The 16,880-nt window shown below is 44.4% G+C and overlaps 2 protein-coding genes across 9 annotated transcripts in view; both read right to left on the reverse strand.

Annotated features, from left to right (window-relative positions):
* LOC140204100 (interferon-inducible GTPase 5-like) overlaps positions 1–16,880 on the reverse strand; it is a 628,716-nt gene that overhangs the window by 97,229 nt on the left and 514,607 nt on the right. The window lies entirely within an intron of this gene.
* The window catches only part of LOC140204094 (interferon-inducible GTPase 5-like), a 34,486-nt gene that overhangs the window by 11,614 nt on the left and 5,992 nt on the right, over positions 1–16,880 (reverse strand). For 4 of the 5 annotated variants that reach the window (XM_072270424.1, XM_072270422.1, XM_072270421.1 and 1 more), the window contains one exon: positions 690–824. The exons of the other annotated variant lie outside the window; for it this stretch is intronic. In XM_072270424.1, the coding sequence (XP_072126525.1) occupies positions 690–709 (20 nt within the window). In that variant the 5' untranslated portion in view covers positions 710–824. The remainder of the gene's footprint in view (positions 1–689; positions 825–16,880) is intronic. 5 annotated transcript variants of the gene reach the window in all.

Raw genomic sequence — 16,880 nt, forward strand, 5'->3', positions numbered from 1 at the left:
CATGGAGAAGTCCTAATGAGTACGAAACAAAATACTGGGCAAATTCAGCAGATCATGCAGCATCTGTGCCTGACCTACTGAGATCCTACAGGATTTTGTGTATTGATTCAACAAGGGGAAAGTCATGGGGAACAGCGTGAGCAGTGTGGAGCATGTTAATATGCTGGGGCATTTTGAGATAAAGAAAAAGATGATGTTGTATCTGTTGAAGAATGAAAGGGGTGCTGATGGCAATACATATGATTAAGGAGTTTAAGAGGTTCTTTGATAAAGTATGTGTAATTGCAGAGAATGAAAAGATATGGACCATGTGCAGGCATAGTAATTGGTTCAGTGAGACATGATCAGCTTAAAAGGTGCAGCATAACATGATGAGCTGAAGGGCCTGTTCCCATGTTGAGTCATTCTGTGTTCTATGGCAAGGAATTTGATGCAAGGGAACACCATCACCTACAGCTTCCCCTCCATCATACACTGATATCATTGTTCAACATGGTCACTGGGTCTACACTCAGGAATTCCAGATCCAACCCCACAATGGGATCAGATTTATCAGGATGGCAGCTGATCAACAAAGCAGATCCCATGCACCAATGAGAATGCTGAGCACTCAGTGTGCAGTGCACTGGCAGGAGTTGCTGAGGTAGGGTTCATTGAAGAGACACACAGTGTGGCATGTTCTGACCTACCTGGAGCTTGCGCCTCCCATTCTTGATGGCTGTTTCTCACAGCGTGGCCTGTGTGACAATCTAGTAATCCCAGCACCAAACAGGGAGAATGGTTGGGGACTCGGGTCTCCTCTTTGCCTTTGTGTAGGTTATCTCCTTGAAGGAAGTAAAAAGAGTGACTGATGGTTATTTGCCTATCACGATTATTTAAGGATGATCAGCAAATCCTCTTTAGTCACTGGAGAAGAATGCAAGAATAGAACAGTACAGCATAGAAACAGGGTCCTTGGCTCATATTGTTCCTGCTGACCATGATGACAAAATAAACTCATCCCATCGACCTGCACAAGATACATATCTCTGCATTCCCTGCATGTTCACGTGTCTGTCTAATTGTCTCTTAAATGCTCCTGTTGTGTCTGCTTCCACCACCATCTGTGGCAGAAAACTCCATGCACTACCAGTCTCTGAGTAAAAACATCACCTTTAAACATGCCCTTTCACCTCATCTATGCCTTGTAGTGTCTGATATTTATGGGAAAATATCTCCTGCCAGGTCTCTCATTATTTTCTACACTTCCAACATGTTTCCCATATCCCTGCAACCCCCAACACTATCCCTTCCACCACCCCCATCCCTCAACACTCCAGAGAAAACAACTCCGGTTTGTCCAAACTTTCCTCACAGCACATGTCATCCGATCTAGGAAACATCCTGGTAAACCTATTCCTCGCCTTCTCCAAAGCCTACATATCCTTCTTATAATAGGACAGCTACAAATGAATGGAATCCTCCAGATGCAGCCCAACCAGAGCTGCATCATTACAAAGCTGGAATAAATCGATGTTTGCCCAATTTTTTCTTGTAGCTAAACAGAAAATACACAACTGTATTTCTCTCATTACTTTAGTCAACCTGACAGAGGAGAATATCAGGTGAGTTGTGTTTCCTCCTCAAGGTTTCAGGAAAGGATGTGGTGGAACACTGGATGCTCGGAGCTGAAGTTTGAATGGAAATAAGAAAGAACGTTGTCCGTAGTGCACTCTACAACATGGAATCTGCAAATCAACCAACATCTCCAAAATGCCACACAGTTGCCTGTGATAATCACTCTGAATAGATAGTGTTTTCTACTCAAACTCCAAGATTCACAGGAACTTGTTGAATCTATGGGGTGAAGACGCATCTGTGACATTGCAACTACAATCAAATCCAGACAACCTGCAGATAATGAACACTGAGCTGAACTCTCCTGAAATATGCCTTTTCATTTTCTGTTTTGCCTACTCCTGCACCTATTTTCTATGTTTCTATGTTTCTATGTTTTTAATATTCTGTGCTTTACTTTTTTCATTGTCATATGCATGATTTGTTTTTAAATGTCGTGCGGGAGGGAGATCAATACTTTGATGTTTTTGGTTTGTAAGGGTTAGTTTCATAGTTCTTCTTTGTTTTGTGACTGTACGTGGGGAAGACAAATGTCAGGGTTGTACACTACATACATACTTTGGGGTGTATCGGGTGTCCAGGGAGGGGTAGTACCTCTGGTGGTGGGCTTGTCATGCTCTGCCCAGGGCAGCTCATCCACCATTGATCCCCACCTGCCACCCAGCCCTCACCTGTGGCTCCAAGTAACTGTTCACATGCAACAGTGGCCACACCCCGGTACACCGCTTCAACAGGCAGGTTAAACCAGGTGAGGGTAGCCGGGAACCTCTGACCCTGGTGAGATAGGGATATGTTCACCCCAGCATGTGAAGCCAGATCCAGCAGTCTGGGTGGATGAGATCAACTACAAGATCCAACAGTGAAGAAGGCGGTGCTGCAATGTTTCGTGGAGAGCGAAGGGCAGGACAAGGCACAGAAGGCGTCATGGCTATCCACTGCAGCGAGGAAGTTGTGATGATATTTTGTTCCATCAGACCAAGACTTGATGCTGAGAGAATGGAACTGCCCCAGTGCAATGGATTTTCCACCATAAAACTCCTCCCGCACAGGTTTTACGTCATTGTTGGAAACAACAGGCAACCAACACTTTGACAATAAATGCACTTTGAAATTTGAGAATAGAGTGTAATTAAATTATAAAAATGCTCCCACTACCAAGAGATTCCAAACTCACCATATGTGAGATGATGCTCTCACAGTCTTCCAGAGCTTCCCTGATTTTGGAAATCTTTGTCAGTTTGTAAAGTTATTTATCGCACTCTATTATTTAACACAGGGAGAGAGAGAGAGCCTGTGGTATGTCAAGTTATCAGGTGAATGAGTAGTGTCTGGGGTGCTGTAAGTCTGTCTTTATTGATGTTTTGCTGCACGCCATGACTTCATATACCAAGGATGCGGCCTAAAAGATTAGCTTGCCTTCGAGAGTTTCGGGATTTTGTGGCTCTGGAGGCGTGCGGACTTGCGGTCGGTGCCTCTGCAGGAAATCGGTGTGTGTCATGGGACATGGAAGATCTCGGGCTGTGTGGGCAGAAATCCAAGTTCTTTGGGCACGGAGTCAGAAAAACCAATGCAATGGACTTTTAACGTCGTAAATCAGAGCTGTTTGTTCTGTCTCCCCTGTTGCTGTGAAACAGAGACACCCCTTTTTCCCTTATTAGGGAGAGAGAGTGTCTGTGGTATGTTGAATTACAGGGTGAACGTGTTGTTTTTAGTGTACTGCAATTCTGTGTCTTTATTGATGCTTTGCTGCATGCTTGAGTGTTTGGGTGGGGTGCAGATGCTTTTTTTTTGCTGGTGGGGGGTGGGATCGTTGTTTTGCTGCTTACACGTGGGAGGGGGGAGCTGGAGGTTGCTTTGGGGTTCCAACATTTAACTGTCATTCATTCTTTGGGGCACTCCTCTGTTTTTGTGGATGGTTGCGAAGAAAAACAATTTCAGGATGTATATTGTATACATTTCTCTGACATTAAATGTACCTTTGAAATCTCTGAAAGAAATAAGGTTGATGAAACTGGTATCTGCTGTGGGAAATGTGAACATATCAGAGTGGGACTGAGAATTTGGACAGCATGTAGTGATGTCAGAGCACTTTCTCAAGTGGCAATAATAAACAGGGATTCTGCAACTGGTTGAGGAATGAAGAGGCATGGACTGATCATTCAGAATAAAATGAGTTCAGGTCGCAGCACAGCAGCAGAGGGATATAACAATGGATTGTATATGGTGAAAACAGCCAACTTGCATAATAGTCATGATTCAACCTCCAGATCACCATCAACACTGAGCTTGTTCACCCTTTGCCCTTCACAGAAACATATGGTGATTGAAAGTCTTTGGATGTCAGGATTTACCCAATGCAAACATAAGGAAATTTTTGGGGAGATTTGGTGTGGTGGTAATTACCACTGGATCAGTAACCCAGAGACCCAGTTGTACACTGGGGATATGAGTTCGAATCCCACCATGGCAGATGGTGAATCTGAATTCAATAAACATACCTGATGACCTTGAAACCATGTCAATTGTTGTAAAAACCCATCTGGTTCACTAACGTTCTTTATGGGAGGAGTTCTGCAGTGTTTACCTAGTCAGGCCTATATTTGACTCCAGATCCACAGCAACATGGTTGACTCTTAAATGCCTTATGAAATAGCCTAGTAAGTCATTCAGTTGTATCCAACCACTAAGAAGAAAATAGTACGGAATGAACCTGAATGGACGACTGGGCATCATCCTAGGCACCAGAAACGACAATAGCAAAATGAGCCCTGTGGACCCTGCAAATTCCTCCTTCCTAACATCTGGGGAAATGTGCCAAAGCTGGGAGAGCTGTCTCACAGACTAGTCAAGCAACAGCCTGATATAGTTATACTGACAGAATCATACCTCACAGTTAACATTCGGGATCCCACCATCACCATTCCTGGGTATGTACTGCCTCACCGGCAGGACAGACCTCGCAGAGACAGTGGCACAGTGGTACACAGTAGAGAGGGAGTTGCCCTGGCAACTTTTAACATCAACTCTGGATTCCATGAAGTCTCATGGCACCAGATTAAACACGGGTAAGGAACGTACTGTCCTCCCTCAGCTGATGAATCAGTGCTTCGCCACGTTGAGCAACACTTGGAGGAGGCACTGAGGGTGGCAAGGGCACGGAATGTACTCTGGGTGGGGCACTTCAATGTCCATCACCGAGAGTGGCTCGGTAGTACTACCATAGACTGAGCTGGTCGGGTCCTACTGGACAGAGCTACCAGACTGGGACTACCGCAGGTGGCAAGGGAACCAACAAGAGGGAAAAACACACTTGACCTCATTCTGACCAATCTGCCTGCCGCAGAAGCATCTGTCCAAGACGGCATTGGTAGAAATGACCACTGTACAGTATTTGTGGAGACTCAATCCTGTCTTCACGTTGACAAAACCCTCCAGATCACATTGTGTGGCACTACCACCGTGCTAAATGGGACAAACTTCGAACAGATCCAGCAACCTAAGACTGGGCATCTATGAGGCACTGTGGGCCATCAGCAGCAGCAGTAGTAGTAGAACTGTACTCAACTGCAATCTGTAACCTCATGGCCTGGCATATCCCCCACTCTAACATTACCACCAGGCCAGGGGATCACCCCTGGTTCAATGAAGAGTGCAGGAGGGAATGCCGAGAACAACACCAGGCATTCCTCAATATAAGGCGTCACGCTAGTGAAACCACAATACAGGACTGCTTGTATGCCAAACACCATAAGCAACAAGTAATAGACAGAGTTAAGTGGTCTCACAAACAAAAAATCAGATCTAAGCTCCATGGTCCTGTCACATCCAGCCATGAATGGTGGTGGACAATCGAACAACTCACTGGAGGAGGAGGCTCCACAAATATCCCCATCCTCAATGACAGAGCAGCCCAGAACACCTGTACAAAAGATAAGGCTGAGGCACTTGCAACAATCTTCAGTCAGAAGTGTCGACTAGATGATCTAGCTTGGCCTCCTCCAGAAGTCCCCAGCATCCCATATGTTAGTACTCAGCCAATCCGATTGACTCCATGTGATATCAAGAAACAGCTGAAAGCACTGGATATTGCAAAGGCTATGGGCCCAGACAAAATCCCAGCAACTGATATATTAATAGAATCACTGGTACACACCAAGAGGAGAGTTCACAATGGCGATGGCACTCTGTGAGAAAGATTGATGTTTGGGCCTTCCCTAGATGGTAATAGTCATTCCCTGCCATTTCAGTTGTACTGATATTACTGGAGCAGTGGTCTGGGTCCAAACATTAATGAACATTCCTTTCATTATCAAAAGTAGGGATATTTGTTGTTGACATTTTCCTTGAATTCCCCCTAAACATCTTACCTTAAATATAAACTCTTTGAATTCACAAATCTCCGTTATGGGGCACTGTATCCCGATATCATTTGATCAAAGTTCCCCTCATCTTTCTTGTAAAATAAATGTTTAATATACTCGTGCCTATGAAATGCCACCCTCTCTTATGGATGCACATCTCCTAGGCTAGGGCGCGCTTAGAAAAGTGGAAGGTTTCTTGACTCAGCCGCAAGGCTATCCCCGCGAGTCCTGGGATCCCGGAGGTCTGACTTGATCTACTTGTACCTGGAGTCTTGTGGTAGTAATGTTGTGTTGTCTCATTCAGTGCTCAGAATAATCAGATGGACTGAGAAAGCGAATGGAAGCACGAATGGTAACTTATTTATCTTACTCGTTTTGACCTGTTCTGCACAAGTTCCCCGTACTGAGTGCAAAACTTTGAAACATAGAAACATAGAAAAGCTACAGCAAGATACAGGCCCTTTGCCCACAATGTTGTGCTGAACATGTTCTTATTTTTAGAAATGACCTAGGGTTACCCATAGCCCTCTAGTTCTCAAAGCTCCATATACCAATTCCGGCTTCTCTGAATGTTGCTTTATACACCAATCCCAATGCGCGGAAACTCTCCATCTTGATTTTCTTTACATTAGTTTCAGGCATTTTTTTTCCTGATGTGGAAGTTTAGTTTCACATTCACTCGACCCCGCACAGACCCCTCTGTAAACTCTGTAAACAGTGAAAGAGATGTCAAGCGTGCCAACAGGCTATGGGAGGGCACTCTGCTCCAGAGGGTGAAATGCTGGGAACTACATTACAGTGAAGCACAGGCTCAGAAGGACAGGAATCGACTCCTGGTCAGTATCAACATCAGAATAGAGCTGCAACGGCCCTGTAAGCTTCCTACTATTCCAGAATGCACAACAAATTCAACATAAAATTTAGTATCAAAGTATTATTTTATTATCTTATTATATATTATTAGGGAGAGAGAGAGCCTGTGGCATTTAGAATTACTGGGTGAATGAGTAGTGTTTGGGATACTGCAAGTCTGTATCTTTATTTGTGCTTTGCTGCACGCTTGAGTGCTCGAAGGAGGGTGCTGATGTTTTTTTGCTGGTGGGTGGGGGATCGTCATCTTGCTGCTGCTTGTGTATAGTGGGGAGTTGGGAGGCCTTTGGGGTTCTGACGTTTTAACTGTCATTCATTCTTTGGGGCACTCCTTTGTTTTCATGGATGTTTGCGAAGAAAATTATTTCAGGATGTATATTGTATGCATTTCTCTGACATTAACTGTATCTATTGAAACCTATTGTATATGTTACCATATACTGCACTACTTGAGATTCATTTTCTTGCAGCCAATTGCAGGAAAATAAAGAAATACAATATAATTTATGAACACATATCCATAGACAAAGACTGACAAACAATCAATGTGCAAAAGAAGACAAAGTTTACAAATAAAAAATAAATGATACTGAGAATATGAGTTGCTGTGTCCTTGAAAGTGAGTTTGTAGGTCATGGAATCAGTTCAAAGTTGTGCTGAGTAAAATTATCCATACCATTTCAGGAAGCTGGTGGCTTTAGGGTAGTAACTGTTTCTGAACCTGATGGTGTGGGACCTAAAGCTCCTGTACCTCCCACCCGATGGTGGTTAGTGAGAAGAGAGAATAGCCTGTATCAGAAGACCATAAGATATATGAGCAAAAGTAGGCCATTTGGCTCATCAAGTCTGCTGCACCATTCAATCACGGGCTGATCCAATTCCTCCAGTCACCCACATTTCCCTGCGTTCAGCCCATAACTTTTGATGCCCTGGCTAATCAAGAACCTATCTATCTCTGCCTTAAATGCACCCAATGACTTGGCCTTCACAGCCACCCGTGGCAACATATTCCACAGATTTACCACCCTTAGACTAATACTTAATACTTTACTTTATTGTCACCAAACAATTGATGCTAGAGCGTACAATCATCACAGCGATATTTGATTCTGCGCTTCGCGCTCCCTGGAGTACAAATCGATCGTAAATATTAAAAATTTAAATTATAAATCATAAATAGAAAATAGAAAAGGGAAAGTAAGGTAGTGCAAAAAAAATGAGAGGCAGGTCCGGATATTTGGAGGGTACGGCCCAGATCTGGGTCAGGATCTGTTCAGCAGTCTTACTAGGTCAGACGAAAGTAATTTCTCCACATCTCTGTTCTAAGTGGACGTCCTTCAAACCTGAAGTTGTGCCCTTTTCTCCTAGACTCCCCTACTACAGGAAATAACTTTACCATATCTAATCTGCTTAGCCCTTTTAACATTCTGAATGTTTCTATGAGATCCCCCTCATACTCCTGCACTCCAGGGAATACAGTCCAAGAGCTGCCAGACGTTCCTCATACAGTAACCCTTTCATTCCTGGAATCATTCTCATGAATCTCCTCTGAAATCTCTCTCATGTGAATATATCCTTTCTAAAATAAGGAGCCCAAAACTGCACATGATACTCCAAGTGTGGTCTCATGAGTGCTTTATAGAGCCTCTTATATTCTATACTTCTAGAAATTCACCTTCATCACCACCAGCAGAAGCTGAAAGTTAACTGTTAGGGTATCCTGCACAATAACTCCCAAGTCCCTTTGCATCTCTGCATCTTGAATTCACTCCCCATCTAAATAATAGTCTACCCATTTATTTCTTCCACCAAAGTGCGTGACCATACACTTTCCAATATTGTATTTCATTTGCCACTTTGCCCATTCCCATAAACTATCTAAGTCTCTCTGCAGGCTCTCTGTTTCCTCGGCACTACCTGCTCCTCCACCTATCTTTGTATCAGCAGCGAATTTAGCCACACATCCATCAATCTCATAATCCCATTGACATACATCGTAAAAAGCAGTGGTCCCAATACCAACCCCTGTGGATCTTCACTGGTAACCAGCAGCCAGCCATAATAGGATCCCTTTATTCCCATTCTCTGTTTTCTGCCCATCAGCCAATGCTCCACCCCTGTTAGTAACTCCCCTGTAATTCCATGGGCTCTTACCTTTCTAAGCAGCCTCATGTGCAGCACCTTGTCAAAGGACATCTGAAAATCCAAGTACACTACGTCTACTACAGCTCCTTTGTCTACCCTGTTTGTAATTTCCTCAAAAAAGTGTCAGGCTAACAGGTCTAGTTTCCTTTCTGCTGCCTCTCACACTTCTTAAATAATGGAGTAACATTTGTAATTTTCCAGTCATCCAGTACAATGCCAGAATCTATCAATTGTTGAAAGGTCATTGTTAATGCCCCCACAATCTCTCCAGCAACTTCCTTCAGAACCCAAGGGTGCATTCCATCAGGTCCAGGAGATTTATCCACCTTCAGACCATTAAGCTTCCTGAGCACCTTCTCAGTCATAATTCTTACTGCACATACTTCTCTTCCCTGACACTCTTGAATGTCCGGTATAGTGCAGATGTCTTCCACTGTGAAGACTGATGCAAAATACGCATTCAGTTCCTCTGCCATCTCTGCGTCTCTCATTACAAAATCTCCAGTGTCATTTTGTATTGGTCCTATATCTACCCTCAACTCTCTTTTACCCTTTATATACTTTATAAAAAGCTTTTAATACCTTCTTTGATATTGGTCACCAGTTTGCTTTCATAATTCATCTTTTCCTTCCTAATGACCTTAGTTTCATTCTGCAAGTTTTTAAAAGCTTCTTTTATCCTCTATATTCCCACTGGCTTTGGCTTCCTTATATGCCCTCTCTTTTGCTTTTGCTTTTTCTTTGGTTCTGACTTCACTTGTCAGCCATGGTAGTGTCCATCTTCCCTTTGAAAATTTCTTCTTATTTGGAATACATCTGTCTTGCACTTCCCTCATTTTTCACAGAAACTCCAGCCATTGCTGCTCCACTGTCCTTCCTGTTAGTGTCCCTTTCCTGTCAGCCTTGGGCAGTTCTCCTCTCACACCATTGTAATTTCCTTTATTCCACTGAAATACCGACACATTGGAATTTATTTTCTCCTTCTCAAACTTCAACGTGAACTCGATCATTATATGATCACTGTACCCTAAGGGTTCCTTAACCTTAAACTATCTTATCACCTCCAGATCATTGCACAACACCCAATCGAGTACAGCCGATACCCTAGTGGGCTCAAAAACAAGCTGTTCTGAAAAGCCATCCCATAGACATTCAACAGACTCTCTGCCTTGAGGTCCAATACTGGTCTGATTTTCCCAATCCACTTTCATGTTAAAATCCACAATGATTATCATGACATTGACCTTCAGCCTTTTCTATCTCCTGCTGTAATTTGTAATCCACATTCTGGCTGCTGTTTGGAGGCCTCTATACAACTGCCATTAGGGTCCTTTTACCATTGCCATTTCTTAACTCAAACTACAGAGACTCTGCACCTTCTGATCCTATGTCATCCCTTTCTAATGATTTTATATTATTTCTGATACACGGAGCCACACTACCTCCTCTGCCTACTACCTATCTTTCCAATACAACGTATATCCTTGGACATTCAGCTTCCAATGGCAGCCATCCTCTAGCCAAGTTTCAGAGATGGCCACAACGTCATACTTGCTAATCTGTAACTGAATTTCAAGATCGTCCATTTTATTTCTTATGCTGTGTGCATTCAAACACAGCACATTCAGTCCAGTATTTGTTGCTTTCTGTTTTAACTGCACCATGTAACTCATGCCACTGGCTGTGATTATGCCTCATCTCCTGCGTGCCCTTTCTATCATCTCTGTTGCATGCTATCTTTGATTTATTTCTGTTTTCCCCTTCCTGAGCCCTATCACCCTGGTTCTCATACCCCTGCCAAATTAGTTTAAACCCTCCCTAACAGCTCTATTCAACCTGCCTGCTTGGATATTGGACCCCTTTGGGTTCAGGTGTAACCTGCCCTTTTCGTACAGACTGTACCTCTGCCAAAGGATACCCCAATGATCCAGGAACCCGAAGCCCTGCCCCCTACACCAATCTGTCAGGCACGTGTTAATATACTTGAACGTGCTATTCTTGCGCTCGTTAGCAAGTGGCATAGGCAGCAATCCTGAGATTACTACCCTGGAGGTCCTGCTTTTCATCTTCCTACCCAACTCCCTGAATTCTCTCTTCAGGACCTCTTTCCTTTTTCTACCTATGGTCCTTGAGGATGGATGCTGCTTCCTTGTGGCAGCGCTCTGTGTAAAAATGCTCAGTGGTGGGGATGGTATTGCAACTGATGTACTGGGTTTCATCCACCGCTTTCTGGAGACTTTTCCTTTTCTGTTCCTGGGCATTGGTATCTCCACACCCAGCTATGATGCATTCAATTAGGATACTCTCCACTGTGAATCTGTAAAAGTTTGTCGAGGTTTTTAGTAACATGCCAAATCTATGAAAACTTCAAGGAAATTTTATCAAGCAGAGAAATTTATCTGAAAATGGACACCCTGTGAAATGGACATACAGATAAGCAAGCACTGTGGATTATTGAAGAACAGATGGCAGAGGTAATTATGGAATTTGTAGGAATTTGAAGTTAAAGAACCATATACTTCTGTGGATAAAGACTGGACCGGGGCCCTTCCTCATGGCATGTGGGTATACCACGCACAAGGACAACAGTGGTTCAAGAAGGTAGATGATAACAATTTCTTCATCTCCTGTCAGCTGGCACTTCATTTGCATCCAGCAAAGATTTAAAAATCAGTCAGAACCTTCAGGGGTGGAGCTTAGGAGGACGATGGCACCTAACGACGACTACTTTCTTGCATTTTCAGTAACATCTCTATTTCTATTTTTAATATCACTATTTTTTCCTTTCAGGGTTCTTTCGAAGACCCTGACTTGGAGTTACACGCTGACTTTGGTTCTTTGTGGGAATGGGACCCGCTCTCGGGGTTTCACGACTGGCTGGTATTTGATATACCAAGGACACCACCTACAAGTCTAGCGCGCCTTCAGGGTTCCAGGATGTCGTGGCTCTGGAGGCGGGCGGACTCCGGATTGGTGCCTCCACAGGAAACAGGTATGTCGTGGGAGCACATGGAAGATCTAGAGCAGCAAGCTGGTTGTTGACTGTGTGCCCAGAGACCCAAGTTCTTTGGGCACAGAGCTTGGAAAAAGCGACACAACAGACTATTAACATTGTAAATCAGCGAGTTGTTTGTTATGTCTCCCCTCTCGCTGTGAAATGGGGACACCTCTTTTTCCCTTATTAGGGAGAGAGGGAGAGAGAGCCTGTGGTATGTTGAATTACTGGGTGAATGAGTAGTCTTTGGGGTACTGTAAGTCTGTGTATTTATTGATACTTTGCTGCACACTTCAGTGCATGCTGGCGGGCACTGATGCTTTTTTTTTGCTGGTGGGGTGGGGGGGGGAATCATTGCCTTGCCGCTGTTTGTGCGTGGGAGGGGGGGAGCTGGGGGGCATTGAGGTTCTAACATTTAACTGTCATTCATTCTTTGGGGCACTCCTCTGTTTTCGTGGCTGGTTGTGAAGAAAAAGAATTTCAGGATGTATTTTGTATACATTTCTTTGACATTAAATGTATATTTGACACTTTTGAAACCTTGGAGAACCCAAAAGGTCTTTTGTCCCACCAGAGCCTGGACTACATCACATCAGGCCAAAGTGATTTGTCTTCCATTAAGCTTACCAAGTCAAGTAATACCTCTTTCCTGTTAAGAATAATGTTTACTTTAAATTTATTCTGCCCATAACCTCTCCAGCAGCAAAGTTACTTTTATCCCCTCTGTCTTTGAATGGCAATATTTGTCCAGATGTCGACCTGCCTGCAATCAGCTGCTTCCTGTTTAGTTTGCCAGGTCCTTCCCTATGGCATTGAAATTGGCCAACCTGTCCAGAATAAACTTGAGCTAAATGGCGACAACCTTGGTACAGCACAGTAGCGTAGTGGTTAGCACATTGCTTTACAGTGCAGGTGATCTGGGTTCAATTCCTGCTGCTGCCTGTTCATTCTCCCCGTGACTGTGTGTGTTTCCTCCAGGTGCTCCGGTTTCCTCCCACAGTCTGAAAGCACACAGTCAACGTAGAAAATAGAACAATAAAACACCAGAACCAGGCCATCTGGCCCACAATGTTGTACTGAATCAGCTAAAAAGCCAATCAAAAGCACCCAAATACTAAACCCTCCTACCTACACAACATCCACATCTCTCCATCTTCCTTACATCCATGTGCCTACATAAACATCACTTAAAAGCCTCTGATGTATTTGCTCTGTCACCATACCAGGCAGTGCATTCCAGGCATCCACAATTCTCTGAGTAAAAACTTACCACTCACATCTCTTTCGAGCCTACCCCATCTCACCTTCAATGCATGATCTCTGGTATGAGACATTTCAAACTTGGGAAACAGATACTCCGTGTCTACTCTATCTATGCCTATCATGATTTTGTAATCCTCAATCAGATCTCCCCCAGCCTCTGCTGTTCCAGAGTAACAACCCAAGTTTATCCAGCCTCTCATCACAGCACATGCCCTCGAAACCAGGCTGCATCCCGGTAAACCTCTTCTGCCCCCTTTGTAAAGTCTCAACATCCTTCCGATAGTGGGGCAACCAGAACTGTATGCACTAGTCCAGATATGGCCTAACTAGAGATTTCTGAATTTGCAACATAACCTCTTGACTTTTGAACTCAAAGCCTCCACTAATAAAAGCAAGTATACCATAAGCCTTCTTAAGTACCTTCCACCCGTGCAGCCACTCTCAAGAAGATGTGAACTTGGATCCCAAGAGCTCCCTGCTCAGCAACACTGTTAAGGATCTTGCCCGTAATAGTGCATTGTTTCCCTGCATTTTCCCTACCAAGATGCAGCACCTCACATTTATCTGGGTTAAATTTCATCTCCCATTTCTCTGCTTATGTCTGCAACTGATCTACGTTGCACTGTATTCTTTGCCAGTCTTCTACACTATCCACAACTCTACCAATCTTGCAATCAACCGCAAACTTACAAACCCATCCATCTACATTTTCATCCAGGTCATTTATATAAATCAGAAACAGCAGAAGTCCCAGCACAGCTCCCTGTGGAAAACCACTAATTACAGACCACCAGCTCGAATAAGTCCCTTCAACCACTACCCTCTGTATTCTATGCACAAGTCAGTTTGAATTCAAACAGGCAGTTCACTCTGGACTTCAGGCATCTTAATCTTCTGCATTAAACTTCCATGAGGGACTTGATCAAACAAATTACTAAACTCCATGTAGGCAACATCCACTACCCGACCCTAATCAACTTCTCTCATCACCTTGTCAAAAAACTCAGTTTGGTAAGACATGACCTGCCCCGTACAAAGCCATGCTGTCTCTCCCTGATTAGGCCATGAGTTTCCAAATGCTCATATGTCCTATCCCTAAGAATTTTCTCCAGCAACTTCCCTACACCTGACTTGAGACTCACTGGTTTATAGTTCCCAGGATTTTCCCTTGTTCCTACCTAATATCCTTGTAGTTTCCCTATTCCAATTTTAAGCTCTTGTGCAGGGACCATACCTTCCCATATCTATAGCTATCCTGAAAGTTAATGAACGAACACACATAAAAGTTGCTGGTGAACGCAGCAGGCCAGGCAGCATCTCGAGGAAGAGGTACAGTCCATGTTTCGGGCCAAGACCCTTCGTCAGGAATAACTGAAAGAAGAGATAGTAAGAGATTTGAAAGTGGGAGGGGGAGGAGAAATGCAAAATGATAGAAGAAGGCAGGAGGGTGAGGGATAGAGCCAAGAGCTGGACAGTTGATTGGCAAAAGGGATATGAGAGGATCATGGGACAGGAGGCCTAGGGAGAAAGAAAAGGGGGAGGGGTATGTCCAGTTCCTATATACTTCCATCCCCCATCAGGAAGGTCTCAAAGCTCTCCGCTTCTTTTTGGATTCCAGACATAACCAGTTCCCCTCTACCACCACTCTGCTCTGTCTAGCGGAATTAGTCCTCACTCTTAATAATTTCTCCTTTACCTCCTCCCACTTCCTCCAAACTAAAGGTGTAGCCATGGGCACCCATATGGGTCCTAGCTATGCCTGCCTTTTTGTTGGCTTTGTGGAACAATCTATGTTCCAAACCTATTCTGGTTTCTGTCCCCCACTTCTCTTTCGCTACATCGACCACTGCATTGTCGCTGCTTCCTGCACGCATGCTGAGCTCGTTGACTTCATTAACTTTGCCTCCAACTTTCACCCTGCCCTCAAATTTACCTGGTCCATTTCTGACACCTCCCTCCCCTTTCTAGATCTTTCTGTCTCTATCTCTGGAGACGGCTTATCTACTGATGTCTACTATAAGCCTACTGACTCTCACAGCTATCTAGACTATTACTCTTTTCACCCTGTCTCCTGCAAAAATGCCATCCCCTTCTCGCAATTCCTCCATCTCCACCACATCTGCTCTCAGGATGAGGCTTTTCATTCCAGGATGAAGGAGATGTCCTCCTTTTTTAAAGAAAGGGGCTTCCCTTCCTCCACCATCAACTCTGCTCTCAAACGCATCTCCCCCATGTAACGCATATCTGCTCTCACTCCATTCTCCTGCCACCCCACTGAGAATAGAGTTCCCCTTGTCTTCACCTACCACCCCACCAACCTCCAGGTCCAACAGGTAATTCTCCATAACTTCTGCCACCTCCAACAGGATCCCACCACTAAGCACATTTTTCCCTACCCCCCTCTCTCTGCTTTCCGCTGGGATCGCTCCCTACGCGACTCCCTTGTCCATTCGCCCCCCCACCATCTTTCCACACCGATCTCCCTCCTAGCACTTATCCTTGTAAGCGGAACAAATGCTACACATGCCCTTATACTTCCTCTGTCACTACTATTCAGGGCCCCAGACAGTCCTTCCAGGTGAGGCGACACTTCACCTGTGAGTTGGCTGGGGTGATATACTGCCTCCGATGCTCCCGATGTGGCCTTCTATATATTGGCGAGACCCGACGCAGACTGGGAGACCGCTTTGCTGAACACCTACGCTCTGTCCGCCAGAGAAAGCAGGATCTCCCAGTGGCCACACATTTTAATTCCACATCCGATTCCCATTCTGATATGTCTATCCACGGCCTGCTCTACTGTCAAGATGAAGCCACACTCAGGTTGGAGGAACAACACCTTATATTTTGTCTGGCAACCTGATGGCATGAACATTGACTTCTCAAACTTCGACTAATGCCCAACCTCCCCCTCATATCCCATCCGTTATTTATTTTATATACACACATTATTTTTCTCTCTCTCCTTTTCTCCCTCTGTCCCCCTCACTATACCCCTTGCCCATCCTCTGGGCTTTCCCCCCCATCCCCCTTTTCTTTCTCCCGAGGTCTCCTGTCCCATGATCCTCTCATATCCCTTTTGCCAATCAACTGTCCAGCTCTTGGCTTCGTCCCTCCCCCTCCTGTCTTCTCCTATCATTTCGCATCTCCCCTCCCCCTCCCACTTTCAAATCTCTTACTAGCTCTTCTTTCAGTTCGTCCTGACAAAGGGTCTCGGCCCGAAATGTCGACTGCACCTCTTCCTAGAAATGCTGTCTGACCTGCTGCGTTCACCGGCAACTTTTATGTGTGTTGCTTGAAATTCCAGCATCTGAAGATTTCCTCGTGTTTGCCTGCTGAAAGTTAATGAGTTGTGGCTGTTTTCTAACTATTCAACGACTGAAAGGTCAGTCACCTCACCAGGCTCATTACACAACACCAGGTCCAATACAAACCCTTCTCTTGTTGGCCCGTCCACGGAAGTTTTAAGAAACTTTTCTGGATACACTTAACAAACTCTGCCCCATCTAAAGCCCTTGCATTAAGAAGGTCCCAATTTATATTACGAAATTCATATTCCCCAGGACAACAACTCTATTTTTACACATTTTCTAAATCTGATTACATATCTGTTCTTCAGTGTTCTGTCT

Source organism: Mobula birostris, chromosome 10 (genome assembly GCF_030028105.1).
Source record: "Mobula birostris isolate sMobBir1 chromosome 10, sMobBir1.hap1, whole genome shotgun sequence".
NCBI classification, from domain to species: Eukaryota; Metazoa; Chordata; class Chondrichthyes; order Myliobatiformes; family Myliobatidae; genus Mobula; species Mobula birostris.